The sequence below is a fragment of the Oryza glaberrima genome, chromosome 2, assembly GCF_000147395.1.
Source record: "Oryza glaberrima chromosome 2, OglaRS2, whole genome shotgun sequence".
In the NCBI taxonomy this organism is placed as follows: Eukaryota; Viridiplantae; Streptophyta; class Magnoliopsida; order Poales; family Poaceae; genus Oryza; species Oryza glaberrima.
In genome coordinates, this window is record NC_068327.1 from 12,805,646 (window position 1) to 12,827,599 (window position 21,954).

The 21,954-nt window shown below is 40.5% G+C and overlaps 2 protein-coding genes across 6 annotated transcripts; both read left to right on the forward strand.

Annotated features, from left to right (window-relative positions):
- Positions 1 to 380: 380 nt before the first annotated feature.
- Positions 381 to 7,255, forward strand: LOC127763579 (RHOMBOID-like protein 9, chloroplastic). Of its 5 annotated transcripts, XM_052288325.1 has the most exons (8): positions 440 to 552; positions 622 to 759; positions 1,283 to 1,800; positions 1,905 to 2,019; positions 3,674 to 3,839; positions 5,008 to 5,178; positions 5,637 to 5,791; positions 6,896 to 7,255. In XM_052288325.1, exons 3-8 carry the CDS (start codon positions 1,290 to 1,292, stop codon positions 7,098 to 7,100), a joined length of 1,323 nt encoding a protein of 440 aa, XP_052144285.1. In that variant the 5' UTR covers positions 440 to 552; positions 622 to 759; positions 1,283 to 1,289; the 3' UTR covers positions 7,101 to 7,255. The 5 variants fall into 5 exon arrangements, with proteins under 5 accessions (XP_052144287.1, XP_052144283.1, XP_052144286.1 ...); XM_052288323.1 differs by lacking the exon at positions 622 to 759 and having other exon boundaries at positions 386 to 556; XM_052288326.1 differs by lacking the exon at positions 622 to 759 and having other exon boundaries at positions 421 to 552.
- Positions 7,256 to 17,191: 9,936 nt separating this feature from the next.
- LOC127764696 (GTPase activating protein 1) lies at positions 17,192 to 19,757 on the forward strand. The gene is made up of 3 exons (XM_052289609.1): positions 17,192 to 17,623; positions 17,958 to 18,053; positions 19,086 to 19,757. Exons 1-3 carry the CDS (start codon positions 17,510 to 17,512, stop codon positions 19,371 to 19,373), a joined length of 498 nt encoding a protein of 165 aa, XP_052145569.1. The 5' UTR covers positions 17,192 to 17,509; the 3' UTR covers positions 19,374 to 19,757.
- Positions 19,758 to 21,954: the final 2,197 nt, after the last annotated feature.

Here is a 21,954-nt window from a genome sequence, read left to right on the forward strand (position 1 = left end):
TATTTTCCTCCATTCTCTTTTCCATCAAGTGAAAAAGAAATTCTAGAGGCAAACGGCAACATTGTGTTACATCAGATTACGCCATGAGCCCATGACAAAGCCGCGGCCATTTGGGCAAAGCTAGTCGTTGTATCGTCGTCCACATGACATGAACCCCAAAGCTAAGCCAAAGCCCACAGGAGTCGCGCTAGACTGGTCCACTGGTGACGTGAGACGGAGGTTTTCCCTCCGACTGCCGCTTTCCCTTGCACAGGCCGGGCCCCACGAGCGCCCGCGCGCGGCGCGCCATTGGTCCGCCCGCCGATAAGGCGGGTCCGTGCCGCGCGGCCGCCGTCGCTCTCCTACAGCGAGGCGCTGCCGCTGCGGCAGCCACAGTTTCATCGGTTCGCAATGTACAAAGCAGCTGAGGAGCGAGGAGGGGGCCGGACCACCGGATGGCCACCACACCACTTGCTTCCTCCAGCTTTCGCTGCCTTCTGCTGCTGCTAGCTAGGCGTGCGTACGACTGTTGCACAAAGCAGCTAGCGCCCTCTGCTGTAAAGCTGCAGGCTGGTACGTAAGTGTTCCATGCAGGCTGGTACGTAAGTGTTCCGTGCATGAATTCGACCTTTGATTTTTCAGAGAACGACGATTGCGCATCGATCTGGCTTGTGTGCTTAATTGCTGCTTCCTGGTTTCTTCTCTCTCTCATCAATTAGTTGCGGCATGCGCATGTGATTTGTTTCTGCTTTGTTCTGACTTCTGAGGAGCATACGCTGGGTAGTTTATCGATCCTACTTCTGTATTTTATCGCATTAAACTCGATCGAAAATTCAACTGCACCAGTGCATTGATGTATCCAATTATCAATTTTTGACCATTGACTCTACAAAGTTCTTTTTAACTATCAACACCACAACTGAACGTGGTTTAAATAAATAAATTCATAGGTTGCAACAAGTTTCTGTTATGTTACTACTCATCCTTGCTCTAGATATTTGTGTGGTTGTAAATATATAGGCATCTCTATTATTTGAAAGCTTTTCATAGAAAAGTATTGCATCTTCCCTGACTTCCCATATGAACATACCCTGGTGGTAATTGGTCTCGTATGTATAACCATACATACAAGTTTTAGATTTGAGATACTTGGTTATTTATTGTGTTCTTTAATTTGGACTTACAGCACATATATTCAATTGGGACCCGTTGCAACACACGGATACGATGCTAGTTAGCTCAAACAAATGAGTTGGTGTTGTGCCCTTGGTATACTAACACTCCAAACACTTGAACATTTCAGGTATCTAATGGCTGGGGTCATAAAATGGAAAATGATGTCATGTGAACAAAGTGGGAGGAGAAGTGCCGAAATTGCACGAGAATGCTTATCACTGACACCTAATAGATACAAGTGTCACAGCTACCAACATATTGGCTATTTGGGTGACTCTGCAGAGGGTTTCATTTGCCATCCATTGAAGTCAAAACTAAGAAGCAACGTTGGACTACATGTGGCTGCGAAGGTACACAATAAGGACGATGAAGGAAGCTGCAGCTCCAGAATTTCTGATGAGGACAACGAGACATTGTCTAATGCCTCGCGAAAAATGGAAGTAAACCATCTGGGGGCACTGAGATGCTATTTTTCTAAACTAAACACTGAGGACGCCCAGAAGCCATATTCTTTTCATCAGACGAACAAGCAGAGAACTGGCCCATTATCCACAAACATAGAAGAAGCAAACATGGCTACTGATTATGGCGATTTCAGGAATACGCTGGAATCATTCGAGATCAACTTCAACAGACGAAAAAAAGGTAACTTCAGTTTACTAAGAACAGAAGCATAGCGATCACAAACTTCACGGAAATTTTTCTTCGGGAACATAAGAAACTTCATGAAAACAGTAACGCTGATTTAGGTACAAAGGGTTATCTAAATACTGCCGTGGAGGACTACACAAATTATTTGATATTTGATGAGAAGAACTTCCTGGACATGCAGCAAGATGATCAAACATCCAGTTTCTGTTTGACGTAAGTACCGAAACGATCTTTTTTTTTAGAGAAGGGTATTTTTACCCGGCTTCTACATCCAACCGGATATATACGTCCATTGAAATAGGGAACTTAGCCCCGCAAACAACCCAATTCGAGATCAACCGAATCGATCTTTTGTGGTTTAATTTTAATATTTTGTTCTCAACACAAATTGCACTATATACACAATATTTTGCGTCCTCCCACCGTTCCAAAATAAGTTGATTTCTATCATTGTACATACATTTGGTTCACAAATCAAGAAGTTTTATCCTTTCAATACCCTTTTACTACCCAAGTTACTAATACCACTCACATATTTTTTCCCAATACTACTACACAAGAGAGTTGTGTATCATTTCGTTAATAGAAGGAGAAGGTGTTAAAAAAACATGACAAAACAACAAGTAAAAAACTCACTTGCACCACCAAAAGAAAAACCCCACAAGCTACCACCAGAACGATTACACGACAAAAAAACAAAAGACAAGAAACCTAGCCGTGATCCAAAATAAGGAGAGCCAAATTCCATAGACGGGCTTCCTCTCTTGCTAGTACCAAAGAGGTTGATAGGCTAGGAGACACTCTTGAAGACACTATAGTCCAGTTCCAAGAATCACCAAGCTATTCAAGCCCTTCCTTCCTGATATTGCCGTCAACCAAACCATTGATTCCGGTCCAATATTTATCAAAATTCACATATGAGGGTTACGACGTAAGAACCCCAAGCACCACTTGCTCAAAGAGGGAAACCAAACTTGTCTAGCAAATAAATACACAAGAAACAAGAAAATTGGTCTTATCCTCTTGCTCACAAAGAGGGCATTTACTAGGATGCGAGAGGCGTCGATGTGCTTGGTGGTCCGCTGTCCAACACCAATTGTGTGCCACTAACTACATGAATAAATGACATTTTCCAGGGAATCAAGATTTTTAGATGTGTTCCCAAGGGCCAAAATAAATAGCCCCTTGAAAGAGAGCGTCATATGCAGATCTGGCCGAATAAACTCTACTTTTGTGTTAATAAGGGAGACTTCAATCCCCTTTTTTCCTAGTAATAACTTTTTCATTTTTTTTTCTTCTTGAGATATACTAACTTTTTCTTAGGATGCTAGGAATGGATTTATGTTGCGACATAGGGAGTGTAGTTTTCTGCCAAGATACACTAACATATGCAATTTTTTTTTTTGGTGAAACAAAGGGTGCAAGTTGGGATTGCAAGACTACTCATAGTCTTCTGATGAAAGATACAAATTTCCTTGAGCTGCATGCAAGCATGCAATTCTCTTTCTTTTCTGGATACAAAATGTGATTTTGTGAAACTTTTTTACTTTAGTGCGCAGGGTTATGTGCCACATGCGAAAATCTCTGTAGTTTTGTGTAACTTGGATCATAATATTTTTCTAGATAACGGATTAAAACCCGGCCTCTACATCCAAACATATCCCATACAACTAACATTTATGTGTGGAAGTGCTTGAGTTGTTCTGTGCTTGGTGGTAGTGGTAGATGAAAGGAAGGATAGGGTGTGGGCAAAATGGACGAGACAAGAGTAATCACTTATATTTTTTCCATAGCTATGTTGTTACAACTAATTCCTTTGTTGGCATATTTTGGTCTCTTGACCCTTTGAACTTGTATATGAATGCAGAAATTTACTAGCTGCGATCAATATTGCAGTTTTGTTGTTCGAAATAGCAAGTCCGGTGAGAAATTCTGATATTGAAAATCTCTCTCTCCCTTTGATGTATGGAGCCAAGATAAATGACCTAATACTATCGGGGGAATGGTGGAGACTACTAACACCAATGTGTTTGGTAAGACTGCTATTTTTATGCTAGATTATAGAATTTCAGGCTTATTTGTCCTTAACATAGAAATTTTCCTCTCTTTTTGTTCCTATCTATTAGTTTTGGAAGAGAGAAGCTGTTAACATTCCAACAATATTGTTTTAAGCAGAATATGCATTTCAGATTTGCTTATACAAGGCAAGCTTCGTGTGCAATGCGCAAGAGCCCTGTGAGATATATAATTAGAGGGATTACGTGGAGGATTACAGACAAGACAAGAGCACAGGGGATCGCAGTATCCCAAAGAGTACACATAGATTTGCTAAAAGGATTAATAGCAAGAAGAACATGTTTGATGATTATTGGATGCAAATCTGTAGTTATTGAGGTGACATGTGGATAGTGGATTAGGTAAAGGATTGGGAAATATAAATGAATGGAGGATTAGGATGAAATGGTGAGAAAATGGATGGCTAAGATTAAAACTTGCTTTTTGGATGGTGAGGGTATCAATATATCATATCTTAAACTCATTTGCCAAATATGCCCTGAAAAGTACTCCGTCCCTAAATATTTGACGCCATTAACTTTTTTAAACATGTTTGACTGTTCGTCTTATTTAAAAAATTTAAGTAATTATTAATTCTTTTCCTATCATTTGATTCATTGTTAAATATACTTTTAGGTAAACATATAGTTTTACATATTTCACAAAAGTTTTTGAATAAGATGAACGGTCAAACATGTTTAAAAAAGTCAACAACGTCAAATATTCAGGGATGGAGGGAGTATAATCTCATGCTCAGATTGCCCTTATAATAGGTGTTCAGGGAGTTGAGAGACATCAGATAGTAAAATGTAGGTTCAGAGAGGAAAATGAGACAATACTGCAATTTTTAGGACCCTCACTACATTTTTTGTATGTTAAGGTAACCTTGAAATACAAAATCTTCTACTTTGTAACCAAAACCGCTCAAAGCTAGATGCTTAATCGCATGAAAAAAATTATAAAAACATGACGGGCCAACTGGATTTGAGTGTAAAAAACACTGCCACCTTAGTGAAAAAAATGGTGGTTTTATGTCGAATGGTGTATTTAGACGACTCTGCTAGTTTTGGGTTGTAAAGTAGACACATGTATGTTCAAGTAAGTATTTTTCTCTTGTGACTTATTCTTGTGATTTGAGTTTTGCAGCACTCTGGGTTCTTGCACATAGCACTTGGATGTTGGGTATTACTTATCTTTGGACCTCGCGTGTCTAGAGCATATGGTCAAACGACATTTTTGCTGATGTACATACTTGGGGGAGTTTGCGGGAACTTGACAAGCTATCTTCACACGTCTGAGCTAACCGTCTGTGGCACAGTAAGTGACTTGGTGACCTGTAATATTAATTGGAATTATCATTATTTCAATCTCAATTTCGTCTTTAAGAAATAAGCACGCTTTATTGGGATTTGCATCTCAGATTTGGTTATGTAATTGATAGCTAAGAAGAAATGATCATATATACATATAGCTGTGGCTGCCATCAAAATTGGTTTCATTATGAGACTGTCACGAACTACATGGCAAACTAGAATATATGAATGTAAATGCTAATAAATTCTATATGAAAGGAATTTGAATTGCAAATGTAGTGACCGTCTTGCAACCTTCAGAGAAGAGTATATATAGCTTATGTATTGCAGATCCATCATAATGAAATGGACCCATCTTATTATGGTATTTCAAATTTGTCTTGTTAGAGAAAAGTCATTCTAGACGGCATGTTTGTATATAATGGTGTGTACATTAATGCTGCTTCCTAAAACTCAGAACAGGGACCAGTATTTGCTTTAATTGGAGCATGGCTTGTCTATCAAAGCCAAAACAAGGATGCTATTGATAAGAACGTTTCAGAAACTATGTTCAGCCAGGCTGTTGTGGCAACAACTTTAAGCTTCTTATTGAGCAGTTTCGGGAGAATCGACAACTGGTAAACTGATTATTTTTTTTACTAGAAAAGGATGCACCATAAGCATATCTCTAATGACTTCTGTACAAACTCAACTACGTAATATAAACTTTTGCTAATATGCGCCCTTTCTACTGTTATTTTTTTTGGAAGTTTAAGGATATTTTATTAATTTCAGCATCTTTGCTATTTATTTTCTGTAACAATCATGATTTTTTTAAGAAACTTTAAGAATAATTCTAACCAAACCTGTACTGGTAGATATGGCTGGGGAATAAAAAGCTGACAAGAAATCCAACCACCATAATTAAAATGCTATTGTATGAATTTGTTAAATTATCCATGGCAAGCACTGACTCATGATTTTAGTTGTATCGTGTTTGTTATTGCCATATGTACAAACAAGTAATAAGTAGGTGGTTGGGTTGAATTATGGAATATTTTTGTTCAAGCAAATGCACTTATAAGCTAAGGTTATGTATGAAAAATGTATGAAAGAAACATTTTTTTTATCATTCTGTCCGTCAGATTCCAAATTATGCTATAAGGATTACATCTTCAAGCAACCACCATGACAACTGATTTCTATGTGCTCCTGCACATCACAAAGAACATTTTCAAGAATTTATTCATAGTGAATTATACCAATTTCATTTTTTTTTTGCATAGTCATAGTCAAACATCAAAACGTTAGTAGCCAGCTTCTCAGAATCTGGAAAAACTGGTTTCCCAGCTTCTGACTTCTAGTTCATTTTCTGGATTCTATAACTACAGCTTCTCAGAATCTATATCAAAAGCTGGATTGTTTGGGGGAGCTTCTGATTCTGGGAGAAGCTGCAGCAGCTAGAAGCTCCCCCAAACAGGCCCATAGGCATAAAAAAAATATAGGCATGGATTCTGTGGAAACTTATATTTGCCATTGGACAGCATAAAAAAATCAGCGAAATCCTGATTAATCTCAAGTTTCAGCAATGCTAAAGTCAATGACAAGAAATTATAAAATATTACTTTTACTGCATAAATAAAGCAGAGCAATAAACTTTATAGAATATTTTACCTTCAGCATATTGCTGCTTTTATCAAGGATATATATATACCCTCAAACTAATGTCTGTTAAACTGTAGGACACATCTTGGGGCAACAATTTGTGGACTACTTTTCGGCTATTTAACCTGCCCAAGTGTGCAGGTCGACAATGCTGCTAAGAAAGGTCAAAAGGCTGTGGTTCTTGTTAGGCGACAGGCCAGTCCATGGAAATCCATTGCCATCTTCGTCATAAGCATAATTGTGCTTGCTCTTTTCGCCTTTGCTTATGGAACACAAGCCTAGATTTTTCACATGGTTCTGTTTGCATATATAGTAGGTATGGCATGGCCATGAGATATGGAATGTAACATAATCACCTTTTTTTTCTTCTTGGGTTTAATGAATATACACTGGCATTTATCGAAATGACACTCCACAAGATGGGAATTTTTAAGCTAGATGCCGCAATCTAGTGGAAGGATATAACTCAAGTAATAATTTGTATTTAAATTTTAAATATAATTATTCCAGTGGTTACCTAGCTGTAACCAACTTAGATACTTTCTCCGTTCCAAAATACTCCCTCCATTCCCAACTGATCATCGTATAACTTTTTTGAGGTTATTCGTAAATGCTCATCATATTAGTATCCATTCCCTAAGTATATTCCTTTTTGTGCATTGGAGTAAATGTAAATTGGTGCACATAACTTTTTACAACCAACATGAATGTCTTTGGTTTATTGTTGGCTAGGAAATAGTGGGAATGGTGTATGGTTAAGTTTGTTACCAGAGTAAATGTAGCATGAAAGATTTATTAATGAACTTTCTGTGGTCTTGGTGCACTCCTATAATATGATGATCAATTGGGAGCAGAGGAAGTATAAACATAAATGGGCAGGGGTGGGGTTTAGGGTGGGCCACAACCCATTGCTACCCTAGGTCTAGGTAGTCGGGTGTATTCCATAGTAGGGTTTATCCCTTTCTTTGTTTGTTCGTGTAGTGCAAGAGGTTGCTGGCATTGCATCCTCTTGTCTTGGTGCCAAGCCATGGATTCTGGTCTTCTATGGCTGAAGCTCTGAGTTTGTCGAAGATGTCATCAACTGGAAGAGCAGCAGGTTCTTCTTGTAGCGGGTTGTGCCGGCTATCGTCTTCTTCTCCAGCGATACATCCACAAGAACGTTGACCTCCTTTGTCATCGGAGGTGGATCTTTAGAGAGCGGTTGAGAAATCTAAGCATCGTCAAAGAAATCTCAACTTCCAACTATCGAGGCCCCATTTGGGTTTGCTTCATAGCGTCCTTCTGCATCTGCTTGTGGTCTTGGAATCACCGTCACTATCGCCATAGTTGTCCTCGTTCAGGTGGAGAAGCATCGAAGTACCTGATTGCCTTTTCTATTTCTTTTCAATTCCCTCTTTGCAAATTTCAGGAGTCTAAGGTTATTTGGCCATCTGTTAGGGGTCTTTCTATAAAACGGTTTGTATTTGTAGTTGTGTCATCAATAAACTAATCTATGCCGAGGCTTTAGCCTCGGTGTTTAGTCTTAAAAAAAAGTATGTGTTCGTTCAATAAGCATTCCTCATGAACTGTAAGGTGGTGTTTGGATCCAGGGACTAAATTTTAGTCCCTTTCATATCGGATAAATGTGGAGTATTAAACATAGACTACTTATAAAACTAATTACATAAACGAGAGCTAATTCGCGTGATAAATTTTTTAAGCCTAATTAATCCATAATTAGCACATGTTTACTGTAGCATCACATAGGCTAATCATGGATTAATTAGGTTCAATAGATTCGTCTCGCGAATTAGTCCAAGATTATGGATGGGTTTTATTAATAGTCTATGTTTAATATTTATAATTAGTATCCAAACATCCGATGTGATATGGACTTAACAGTTTTAGTCCCACTTAATTAAACAGGGCCTAAGTAGGGCTAGCTGGAAATTTAGCTTGGGCTCAACTTGGCTCGCATGCCCAATGACCCAAGCACGAGCCTACTTTGTAGTTTGAGTTGGCTTGCAAGGAGCTTGTTTGGTTTGTTGGCTCATTTAGTCTATTAGTATTGTCTAAATAATGATAGTTTTGTTTAACTTGCTACATATGAATAATGATGATGCTTAACAGTATAACACAATAAATGTCATTGTTTTTGGCGGCAGCTTGACAAGTATTTAGTATGCATATGCGATAGTGATTAGGAGGAGGAAGGGATTGAGGAGATTGGGAAGATACGCAAAACGAGGTGAGCCATTAGCTCATGATTAATTGATTATTAACTATTTTAAATTTTAAAAATGGATTAATGTGATTTTTTAAAAGAACTTTCCTATAAAAAACTTTTGTAAAAAACGCATCGTTTAGTAGTTTGGGAAGCGTGCACGCGGAAAACGATGTGCTTTCTCCCACAAACTCACTGGAACTAACGCTGCCTAAGTGTCAATGTCTATAGTCTATATGGAGAGAATCCCTTATATGCCACTCGAAATTGATCAGTTCTCTTATATACCACTCAAAATTTAAGTTTTTCCACCCTTTTAAACTACTCCCAACACTATAGTGTTTGTTGACTGTTAGTTAAATGTTAGTTTTTTTCATAAATGACCAATATGCCCTCTCAATTAAAAAATGTGTAAACTTCAAAAAATCATAACTAATTTATTTTAAATCCTTTTTGAGTGACAAAATTTTGTCAGAACCAATGGAAAATGCTCTTTTTATTAAAAATATTGTTGGAAAGCTGCATGTTTCATACTTATATTGAAAATTTATTTGTGATGGTGATGGCTAAAATTGCACGTGATTGAAAAAAAAATCAATTTTCATAGGTTATATCCAGTAGATATATTAGTACTAAAATACCTATCATTGGTTGTATACCAACTCTCAAGGGCAAATGCATCTTTTTACTACAAAGTTAACGGTCAACTGACGGTGGAGTAACGACAATGGCATAAAAGGGAGGACAAACTTAAACAGGTGGCATAGAAGGGAGGAGCCAATTTGAACAATTTGAAGTGGCATATAAGGAAACCGGTTAATTTGGAGTTGCATATAAGGGATTCTCTCCTATATAATAGGCTGAATGAAGCCTCCCCAAACTAATATCCCCCACTCCATGCCAAAATGATAGTGTACATTCACGCCACCCTAAACTTTTTCAGCCAAGCCAAACGACGTATTTGTAAATAAAAAATAATTTGTGAATAAAACTTTTATATACGCACTAGTAGAGAAAAAATAGAGGTTGGTATTATAGGTGCCACAGCAATTAAAACTGGTACATATAGACATGTTCCCACCTTTGTGCGGTGGAAAAAATAAAGAATTGGCACCTTTCAGGAATTATAGGCGTCAGTTCTAAAGAAAAACCGTCACCTATACTATAAATACCGGTTTTTTAAAAGAACCGACACCTATAATATATTATTGGTGTCGGTATGTAGAAAACCAACACCAAAAAAACGAGCCAAGCCAAGCATGACACCCCTATACTCCATCCTTATCCACCCCCATCCACATTTCTCTCGCTCTCCCCTGCCACTCCTCTCCCTCTGCCCCTCTCACCGGTGGCGGCTCCCTCCGCCCCCTCTCGCCTCGCTTTCCCCCTCCATCTCTCCCTCCGCCCCCTTCTCCTCTCCCTCTCGCCTCCCTCCCGCAGCAGATCCGGCGGCCGCTGGTGGATCCAGCAGTGGTGGCGGCGTCGGCAGCAATGGTGGTTGCCAGGGCGGTTCCGACGGTGGTGAGAGTGAAGTTCTTGGAAGTTATGTGATGTTTTTACATGTTGTTGTGATTCTATGATTCCTTTTGTGGTTTTGTGATGATGATTGTGGTTGATTTTGGGGGGCAAATTGTTGTGGATTCAATTCCAAGAAGTAATCGGTATGTGACTAGTGACTTAGTGTTCTCTGTGTTCTTGGATTGGATTGTTGGATTGTTGGATGCATTCGAGTCGATGCATCCAGCAAGATTTATTTTGATTCATGAAACTTGTGCCGGTTCTAAACCGACATAGAAATCGACACCTATTTGATTTTCACATCAATACCGCTTTCTAGGTGTATGTTGGGAAAACCAGTATCTTTGTGGGGTTCCCAACCGGGGCACCTATTGCCTTTTATGTAGTAGTGACGTGTTCTTAACGATCTAGAAGCAAATACTGAAAAATAAACTATGATGAAAAAAAACCAAAATCAACTCCAAATTTACGATTGAAAATTCAAATTTTGCCTGATAAGTATAAGCATAAGAGAAAAGATGAGACCGTTTCACTCCCACGAACGTTGGTGTTTATATGTTGAGTTTGATTCCATTACATCGATTTTGCTAGAAAGATTATCGAGTCGGTACTCGCCACTCGGTGCCTAGACTTAAAAATATCATGGGGCAATTGCATATGTGCCTCCACTTTTAAACCCAATTGTTGTTTTACCCTCACTTTTTAGGGTTTGCAGTTTTACCCTCACTTTTTGAATCTGAATCAGCCGGCTACCCCTACTTCTAACAAAAGGTATAACGGTGTTAGTTGTACAACAAAAGGACATTTATACCATCAACATCCAACAACATCGCGTAGGGGAGGACCTGGAGCAAGGGACGGGGAGGAGGGCGACGTTGGCGCTAACGTCGACGTCGAGCAGGATGGGATCGTCGTCGGCCACGGGAGCAGTAGCAGTGACGACGGTGAGGGGAGGCGGAGGCGGAGGCGGACACAACGTCTCAGCGTGGAAACCAGCGGCCATGGGAGCAGCAGCAGTAGCCAGTGAGGCGCCCGCCGCCGTCGCCAGCGCCCGCCCTCGCAGCGGCCGCCGCCGTCGCCCGCACGCCTTCGCCGCGGCTGCCGCCGCCGCCGTCGCCCGCATGCCCTCGCCGCGACTGCCGCCCCCGCGCGCACGCCCTCACCGCAGCCGCCGCCGTCGCCCGCACGCCCTCACCACGACTGCCGCCGCCGCCGTCGCCCGCACGCCCTCGCCGCGACTGCCGCCCCGCACGCACGCCGTCGCCGTCACCGCGCCTTCCGCCAGAGCCATTGCCGTCGCCGCGCCTCCCGCCGGAGCCGCCGTCGTCGCCGTGCATAAGGCTGCAGTGGCGCGGCTGCGGCGTGCCTGCCCCGCGGCCGCTATGCCCGCAACAAGTTAGTGGCGCCGAGCAGTCCGTGTGCAAGCCCGCAAACTTCTGGCGGCCTTGCCCGCCTGCCCGCTGGTTCTACTTTGCCCACATTAAAAGAACATGCATGATCAGATAATCAACTTGCTATTTCTGTGCTAGTGTTTGTAAGTAGTAGTAAACCACAGTGGCATCAATTACAAGAAATGTTTGAGAAGAATTCAGACTAAGCACTCAATCCCAAACAACGAAATTTCCTCCAAGATTTTGAAGATGGCAAACAGAATGACATAAGTCACAGAACCGTTGCATTGCTCACTGAATTTACAATATTAATGTGAGTGGAATAATAGGACATTATGAATATCCTAATGAAGATCAAACTAACGATTGTATCAATAACACAAGACTGTTCATTGCAGCTGCTCTACTTCAATGCCTGATGGTGTTGACGCTTGCAAATCTTCAGGTTCTGCATATTGACAAATCATGATTATATATGAGTTTTTCATCAGGAAGCACTACTTCGTGAATATTTGAAAGAACAAAGGATGCATGTTGCTTGCACTAGTTCAGACGAAAATTTGGTACTGCCAGCAAAAAAAAAAACAGGATCCCAGGATATTAGCAAGCAACCTGCTAACCATAAAGAATCAGAAGAATCTGCAGGCACCAAAGAGAGAAAACAACCTGCAATTTCTGCATAATTGAGTTCTGCATAGGAAGTATAGAATGGTATAACCAAAACTTGGTAAAAAAAATGTGGGCAATTCATGGCAAAGAATATAATTTTTTTTTGACGCTGGCAAAGAATATAAAATAAATCAACATTCAGACAATTTGGAGGCTACATTCAGCACAGAACCTCAATGTTCAGACTTTCTTAAGGAACTTCTCAGGAACCCTGCATATACTGACAGAATTGCATAACATCGAATTCCATGAAAATATAATCCACTTAACGCAAAGAAAGAAATACACCACCATCTGTCTGTCAGTAAAGGTGTGCTCCCGTCTAAGCAAAATGTAAGCACACAGTCATATGCACATCTCCATACTGAATATCAGTGGCAACACAAGGATGGATATGATGTATTATCAAGTGTCAACTACTTCCAAGTCTTGAATCATCCAAAAGGGAAACAAAAAAGGGAACAAAGCTGATTTGACATCTAAATTCAGTGAAATAGCAGATCAAACCTAATAATTCTTTTCTTCAATTTCCATTTATCATCTATGAAGTGACACGTGATGCATAAATAACCCAATTTTTGCTTTGATGTCCACATGTCGGCAGTGAGAGAAAGCCTAGAATTCGAGCCACTCAAAACCACTTGTAAGTCTACCTTCTGATTTTGATACTCACTAATGCAATCAGCCTTTATGGTATTCCTTGAAATATGGTTGAAACATGGATTTAAACTAGCCACAAAAGTTCTAAACTTAGAGTATTCCACAAAGCTAAAGGGTAGCTCGTGAGCAACTATTAACTCCAAAAGCTTTCTCCGAGACACATGCTGATCAAATGTCCAATTTGTGAGGGCGTCAGCACATGATGTATCAGATGATACACCCATCAGTTGAGAATACATTTGATCCATTCTAGCTTTGCCCTTATATTTTAGTAAATGTCTATGACAACTACTAGTCCCTGCATCTCGTGTAGCCTTTAACATTTTGCCACAATGAACACATTGAGCTCCTGTAAGCACCTCTCCTTCATATATCGGATCAAAGTCTTTCCAAACAGTTGACCTTAATTGCGTTTTGATTTGCTTCTAGATGAACCTAATTATTTAAATCAATCATATATTATGATTTATGAAAATATCAAACATAATATTCAATGTACAGTAAATGCATCAATTGCCTAAATAAATAGCAGTAAAATTGAAAATCTATTTTTTCCTGACAATTGAAGGTTTTATTGGAAAAAAAATGCTTACGATGTTGAAGTGTAGTTGCTTCCTCAGGGGAAGAAGATGGTGACCTCTCGTGTGTTGGAGGTGGGGACAATGCACGTGGTATTGGGGACCTTAGCATGGGTGACATCATAATACGAATCCCCGGAGACCTTACCATTGTTACCATAGTTGGTTTTTACCGCTTTGTTGTTGAATGCTTTAGTTGTTTCGATGTTGGGGCATTACGCTTTGCTTTGGCCCTCGAGGTATTTGAAGCCAGTACCCCTCCCTCTCGAGTCACCTACAGCAGTAAAAAGGAAAAATAAAAAGGTAAACATGGGTTGGCAACCTGAAACTGTCTTCTGAAATTGTCCTTAGTCGGCGCAATGCTACACTTTGTTTGATTCTTAAACTGTCTTCTGACATAAAAGGAATTTGATAGCCAAGCGACTGCATTATATAATTGACATAGCTTAAAATCTAGGGGGCTCTGAAACTCATGAACAAAACAGATAATGATTTTAGTGCTGAAACTTATCTATCCAAGGCTAATCTTGTGTGTTCAGGCTAAACTTAGCTTAAAATCTAAGGCATCGACTGACCATTGGAGCTAACCATAAGGCTTGTCAGAATTGGGGACTTACTGTAAGCAAATTATTTTTTTAACTTGTTTTCATGTGTGTTGTTACATGTAAATTGTTGTTTAATCACTAACTTTAGAGAAAAAAGAAGCAGGCATATCACATATTTACATCCCAGGTGACCATCAAGCATGTTATGTAAAGGCAAGCCATCAAAACTGCACATTGTTATGTCACGGAAGCAACTAATCACAGACAAGCAGGAACTAGATAATCTTCTTTTTTTTAGGTGAAGTGATGCGTATATCCTTACAAAATTAAATATGGTTTGAATCTGAAAATTACATCCTTGCTACTGGATTCAACCTACTCAAATTCACTACATCTGCATCTCCTTTTCACTGCATCTGCATCAAGGGAAAGAATTCAAGAACTCACCTGTGTAGATGTCGACGGGATTGAAGCAGAAGCTAGTATAGCACCACCCACAGAAAATGACAGAACGGGCGGAGTGGGTGCGACGAGCAACGATGAATGCGCCACCATGATCGGCGATGACCACGAAGGTCCCTTGAAGGGCGCATTGGAAGCGGCAGTGCTGGCGGAGGTCTGTGAGATCACTGGGAACGGCGGCGGAGGCGGCGGTGAAGGCGGCGGCGGAGGCGGCGGTGGAGGAGGCGGCATCGAATCCATGGCGGTAGCAGCTAGGGTTCAAGCTGCAACAACGACGAACTTGTTCCAATCCTCTTTCACTCCTCGTTCCTCCTCTTTCTGATGCTCCTCGATGTGGGCTGTGGCGGCGCCGCTGGACGTGGTGGGCTTGCCGCATTAGCCCACTTACTCCTAAGTGGTTTGGCCTAAGTGGGTAAGTGGGTAAGTGGTGTGAGCCTACCCAGCGGCTGCATCAGCCCACACACGCCACTGCCAGCCTTAGCCGTGCACGCCGCTGCACTGAATCGGTGCTTGACCTGAGCAGAGCTGTGCTTGCGTGCTTGCTTGGATCCTTATCCATTCGCTGAAGGGTACAACAGTAAATTAATATTTCATAAAAAGAAATTTCTATTTCTCTTTGTATATTTTTAACCCAAAACCGTGGGACCCATCTAACGGGGTTAAAAGTGAGGGCAAACGGTGGGTTCGTGTTAAAAAAGATAGGGCAAAAATACAAACCCTAAAAAGTAGGGGTAAAACAGCAGTTGAGGTTTAAAGTGAGGGCATGGATACAATTACCCCAAATATCATCGTATAAAGTTCCGCGATTGTTAAAATCCTCTAGAACAGCTTAAAAATTCGTAACCATAGATACACACTATGACGCGCATGAATCTTCTGCGCAATGTAGAATATCATCGAAAGATCTGAGGTCTTATTAGGGAGTGCGTGCGGGAGCTATCACACTTTAATGCACACGTTTAAGCCTGCTAAACAATACTCAGATTATTTAGTACACTACACAACGGCATAGACTCGGCAAGCTCGGTCTACCTACTCAACGTCATTGCTTTAGTATTTTTACTCAAATTATTTAGTTATTATTAGTACAGTACAATAGTAGTGAATAGTCTAAAGACTCGGCATGGTCAGTCTACTCTAACGTCATTGCTTAGTATTTTTGCTTAACATTGTTAACAAACACTTGGGAAAAGGAGCTCTGCCCAACGGAAGGGAAGGTATCCCCATGTGCTTGTGTCATTGGAGTAGCACTGTGTTAATTATTAGTGTGGACGCTGATGATGATGTCCGATGTTGAGACAATTTTCGATCATCTAGAGACTACCAACTCTTTTTTCTTCTTTTCCTTCGGTGCTACGAAATCAAAGACGAATGTCTCCGTGACACATGGGCCCACTCTACCATCCGCAAGGGTTCCAAAATCCAACCGCAAAGTCATCTGGAATGTTATGTAGGCCGACGCAACAAAAGGAAAGGCGCGTCACGGCGTCAGACGAGACGACGACGGGGCTCGCTTTCTTCGAAAATCTGCCGCACCCGACGACGCGCATCCCTCACGACCACGAGGAGGAAACTACGGCCGCGAATGGCTCCGCTATCAGTAGGCCGTTTCTACTTGCCAAACAGGGGTGTACTATGGGCATGTTTGGATTAAAGCCAATTCTTGCCCTACCAATTATTTAGTAGTTTTAAATAGTACTTGTTAGCTATTTGCATTGAGGCCAAATCTTACCAATTCAATAGAGTTAGAAACAACATAACCCTATTAAAATTTTGGTAGTGCCAAAATTTATCTAATATTTGACATTACCAAAATTTTGGTAGGGCTTCAAACCAAAACAACCCTATGTCCCTGTGCTGTGACGGGAGAAATAGGGAACATAGGAGGGGAGCGTGCGGGATCCAGTCAGCGCCGCCGCCGTCCCGCCCGGTTGCTTCTCCCGTCCAAAACAAGCGGACGGCGACCCGATCAAACAAACCTTGTACCGGTAGCGCGTAAGCAAGGCCAAATCGCACAAGGCCGGGTTTGGATTGTAGGCTCCCATCGGATGGCCTAATCAGCCAAAGAAAAAACCAAATTTTAAATTTTCAAGCTTAATTTTGAGATTGATTTTGAGATATTTTCAACGTAGTTTCTTTTACAAAATTGGCTTTAAGTCACGAATAACACATTTATAAAAGTTTTACCTATAAATTCATTTTTATTTTCTAATAAGCCGTTTTGGCTTATTAGGAAATAAGCCAAACGATGGGGACCGTAGTGGAGTGGACTGTGCAGACCTACTCGACTATACTACTACTATATAACAGGAAGAGGACCGAACGGAGAGGCGATAAGGAGTAGCGAGTCCACTTTCTCAAGCGCTAATCTAATCTACTTGGGGCAGTGGTAACAGGGGGAGGCCAACGCGGGGGAAACAGCTGACGCGCTCCGCTCCGTTCCGCTGCCGCCGTTGGCCGGCCGGGCGGTCGCTGTTGCTGACTTGACCAGAGACGAGCAGCAAGGGGGCAGTTGGATTGGATTAGAGGGTGCTTTTATATAGAGGAGCACGAGGAGGAGGAGGAGGGCCATCAAGCATATCCATCTCCGATTCACAGATTCTTTCTGGAGATCCATCATCCAGCGAGAGCGAGAGGGAGAGGGAGAGGGAAAGCCGCCACCGCCATGTTGGGGCATCTGGTTGGGCTGGTGAAGGTGCGGGTGGTGAGGGGCGTCAACCTCGCCGTCCGCGACCTCCGCTCCAGCGACCCCTACGTCATCGTCCGCATGGGCAAGCAGGTCGGGACTTGCACCCGCTCTTTCTTCTTCTTCCCCTTTTCACCGCTGTGTTGTGTTATTTTGGTCCAGAGGTTTATCGTGTTCAGGCGATGTCTGATTTGTGAATTTCATTTTTTTTTTATTATTTTTGGCTGGAAAGAGGTGAACAAAAAGGGATCTTGTTGAATTTCAATCTCTCTCTCTCTCTCTCTCTCTCTCTCTCTCTCTCTCTCTCTCTCTCTCTCGCCATTTTTCTTTCTACCCTGGTTAATTGTTCATGTATTGTGTACCTTTTGCTGCTTGTTTTTTTTTTGTTCGCCTGCTAACTATGATGATATTTGCTAACATTTCGCAGAAGTTGAAGACACGAGTCATAAAAAAGACTACCAATCCGGAGTGGAACGATGAACTCACCCTCTCGATTGAAGATCCAGCAGTTCCTGTTAGACTGGTATATATCCCCTTTCCTTTTCACTTCGCCCTTTTCTTTCTTGTTGTGCTACACAAACAAATAAAAATGAAAACTTCACGAGTATTTTCTTACTATGCCATTTCTCGGGAAACAATGGATAATAAACATTTTGGTATTTAAAGTGGATTGTCAGTTGGATTGTTATACTGATTGGCAAGCGTAATCAACTAGACGGCCACATCACTTCAAATGCTAAAACCAAGTAGGAGGAGTTGTAATTTTTATAGCTAGCTCTCTATCGGACGCCATTCTAATCGGACTAAATTATCTGTTCTGCATACAAGCACCAAATCTTGTCTAAGTAATATTCTTACTTCTTATTTGCTTGAGTAACTGTTAAGCAAGGGACTAAATCTGATGTTTTCTTGTTGGTGAATTGAAATATAGCAAACATTTATTTATATATATCTTCTTGAGTTGAGTATACTCCTACCTGCCTCCATGGCTGAATTTAGAATATTAATTTTCTGAATAAAGACTAATTAGCACTCCATCAGAGTAGTACAAGGCTCATTAATATTTACCAGAACAAGTAGATACTAAAGAATATTCTGATCTGTTGGAGATATAGTGGCTGGTCAGAGGCCGCTAAGTGGCTTACCAATACCATGGTCAGGCTAACGCCGTCCTCTCTAAGGACTGTTTTGGATTGCTACTGAAATGTGCCCTACCAATATTTTGGTAGCTTGAATAGGAGTATATTAGTATCTATAATAATTCATTTAATTTGAAGCCAACTATTTGATAATATCTATACTAAATTTGGTAGCAATCTAGAATATTCTCCACTATAGTATCACAATTTAGCTCTACGTTTGGTAGCAAACCAAACTTGGCCAATATAAACTTACCCTACCAAATTATTGGTAGTGCCAAAACTTGTCTAGATTTTGGTGCTACCAAAGAATTGGTAGGATAGTGAACCAAATAGGCCCAAATAATATGATTTGATAAATAATTCTTTGACCAAAGAGTGGTTCTGATATATAGTTATATTTTGGTCCTGAACAGGAAGTGTATGACAAAGACACATTCATCGATGATGCAATGGGCAATGCGGAGCTGGACATCCGCCCATTGGTGGAGGTTGTCAAGATGAAGATTGAGGGTGTTGCTGACAACACGGTTGTGAAGAAAGTGGTACCCAATAGACAGAACTGCCTAGCTGAAGAGAGCACGATATATATCTCTGAGGGGAAGGTGAAGCAAGACGTGGTTCTCAGACTAAGGGATGTGGAATGCGGGGAAATTGAGCTCCAGCTTCAGTGGGTCGACATCCCAGGTTCTAAGGGTGTATGAACTCTGTACTCTGCCTATTGCTTACAGTCTTGCATAGCTCGCAAGTCCAACTCTAAGTTTACCAGTGGACAATCAAATAAGCAACAGCTTATATTGATGAGATTCTTTTACTGTCCTTGAGGAGGCAGATACCTCCCAGTGCCTCCTCAATGGCTGTAAAATCATTCTTATGTTGACACAGCAAGTGTCTCGAAGATCCCCCACTAGGTGTTTGGGCAGAGCAAAGTTGTACAATATGTCTGCAAAGTATAGTTTGGTGTTACCCTGTCTGTAGAAAAATAATCAGTGGCAGGGGTTGTAACTATTGAAACTTTGTCTGTCTTTCTTCTTGTACGCCAAAGACCAATGCTATGTGCGATTAATCTTCCTAGCTTTCATGCAAAATTTGATTGTGGATGGTCAGCCAGTTTACATGCAATTTTGCCAGCAATCATGTCATGTTATGTGGAGAACATGTTAGTGCTATTGGTCTCAGCATTGGAATAACTGCAGTCAAGATACACTACAGGACGACCATTTTACTAGTGGTAAATTTAGAGTTTTGAACTAGGAACATCCGAACAGACGAGTATAAGACAGTATGACACTTAACTACTGCAGACACCCTTCACAATATCAAACCCGGGTCAACACATGAGACGGCAGGACAATAAAATCAGTGGTAATACTTAGAAAGTTACCTTCTGTTTCATACGTATCATATCATACAAATTTTAAGACTGGCCAAATTGTATAAAAAGTTAGTAAATATCTATAACAAACGGTGGCGCTAATTAGCGCGTTGGGCGCTACTAGGGCCGTGGCGCGCCTCATCTGTCCCTCCGGTCCCTTTTTGTCACCTTTGATGCACCTCCCACATACGGGTTAAAAATTTACCACCAAATATCCACGAGTAGAAGAGTTATTATCACTCTCTCACAATTACAAAATTCCCTTCTTTGTACCTCCCACCTATGGGTAAAAAAAAAACCCACCTTCTCATTTCAATAAGTAAAAGAATTACCAGCTTATCACGAGTAGAAAATTGTTTCTTCCCTTTGATCTAGAGTAAAAGAATTACCATAAATGTCAAGCAAACGTGTGGTTCAGTTCGTTTCATATGCAACAGTAATTAATAGTAATTTATTTACTCCATTTTTAGCTCTATGTCAGCACAATATTTGCATTAGTAACTCATATTACCACGATAACTTCTGGATAGTATCTTTTTTACCCTAATTACATGTCAAACACAGTACTTTTTGAATCTTTGAATTATAAAAATAAAAAATAAAAAAATCGGCAGCAATATGAAAGTTAAATATGAAAGCGTGTCATAGGATTGCATAATGATTAGATAGTTTTGACTTCCAAATTAGTTCTTTCCAAGTTCACAATTCTAATTTGAGGTAGGCATCAAGTAATAATTGTTCATAAATTGTTTCTCCTCTATGTATCATGTTCAACATTTTTGTATGCAACTATCTGTTCCTAAAAATGCTTGTAGTACATGATTTAAGAAATTAACATGTTTTTTTCTAGATAAGGGGGATGCCATCAGATTTCCTTCATGAAGTACTTACAGAGCTATTTATTTATCAGTTGAATTTACTAAAAAAGAAACAGGTTGAATTCAGAGTGTTAATAGATACTCCCTCATTCCAAAAGTCTTAGACCTATTTCATTCTTTAATTTTTCCAAAAGTCTAAATCCTATTTGTAGTCACCATGTGCTAAATTAAATTGTTTATTGGAACCCAAGTAGTCATTGTAGTACTTAGGGCAGTCCCAACCCTCTATCTAGGATGGTGTCTATGGTATTAACTATATTGCCATGTAGGACTTTTAGCTTATGTGGCACTATATTAATTAAGAGATAGAGTGAAGAGAGGAAGAAACTGGGTCTCATGCAAGATACAGCTTCAACACGAGAACCTATGCACTAGACACTATCAAGTTTTGCATTGGGAGAGAATAGTGTCTTCATAATAGATGAAGAATAAATATGATTGGTAGAGAAGAGAGATGATGTATTTATTAATGGCCCACTTTAAGAAATCATGGGTTGTGGAGTGTAGTTTCTATTGGGATGTTTTATTGACATGGCACCATAGACACTACTTATGGACACTATGGGTTGGGACTGCCCTTATTGGTTGCATGTTCATTGATTTTATCATATAGTGAATGAATTAATTGCTCATTGGTCTTGGTGCATAAAGAAATAGGAGTATGTCTTAGACTTTTGGATGGAGGAAGTACATGATTTATTGATATATGCTGTTGTATTGTACAGGTTGAGTTACCCATAAACATTGTAGTATTCTGCTGAACTGTTATTGCTTGAATTCTGAGGTTGCAACTTCTCAATTGATTCTCCGAAGCTGAAAATTCTTACCTTTCGACTAATTGGAGAACCTTTTGTATTTCTTTAGTGTACAATCAAATCACATGATATTAGCATCGGACAAACGATGGCTTTTGGCGGCGAGAAAGGGTGCCAACGCAAGTGCTGGCTTGATTGTTGAACATGGCCAGTGCCTCCGTAGGGGAGATAGATATATGTATTTGTTGATTTGGAGAGAGGAAAAATGTGTGTGTGT

What these genes read in the sequence shown, in the direction of transcription:
- LOC127763579 (XM_052288323.1), top strand. Translation starts at nt 435, where the DNA reads ATGGCCACCACACCACTTGCTTCCTCCAGCTTTCGCTGCCTTCTGCTG. An exon ending in AGCTAACCGTCTGTGGCACA is followed by an intron (nt 5,179 to 5,636) that starts GTAAGTGACTTG and finishes AACTCAGAACAG; the next exon opens with GGACCAGTATTTGCTTTAAT. An exon ending in TTCGGGAGAATCGACAACTG is followed by an intron (nt 5,792 to 6,895) that starts GTAAACTGATTA and finishes GTTAAACTGTAG; the next exon opens with GACACATCTTGGGGCAACAA.
- LOC127764696 (XM_052289609.1), top strand. Translation starts at nt 17,510, where the DNA reads ATGTTGGGGCATCTGGTTGGGCTGGTGAAGGTGCGGGTGGTGAGGGGC. An exon ending in TCGTCCGCATGGGCAAGCAG is followed by an intron (nt 17,624 to 17,957) that starts GTCGGGACTTGC and finishes AACATTTCGCAG; the next exon opens with AAGTTGAAGACACGAGTCAT. An exon ending in CAGCAGTTCCTGTTAGACTG is followed by an intron (nt 18,054 to 19,085) that starts GTATATATCCCC and finishes GGTCCTGAACAG; the next exon opens with GAAGTGTATGACAAAGACAC.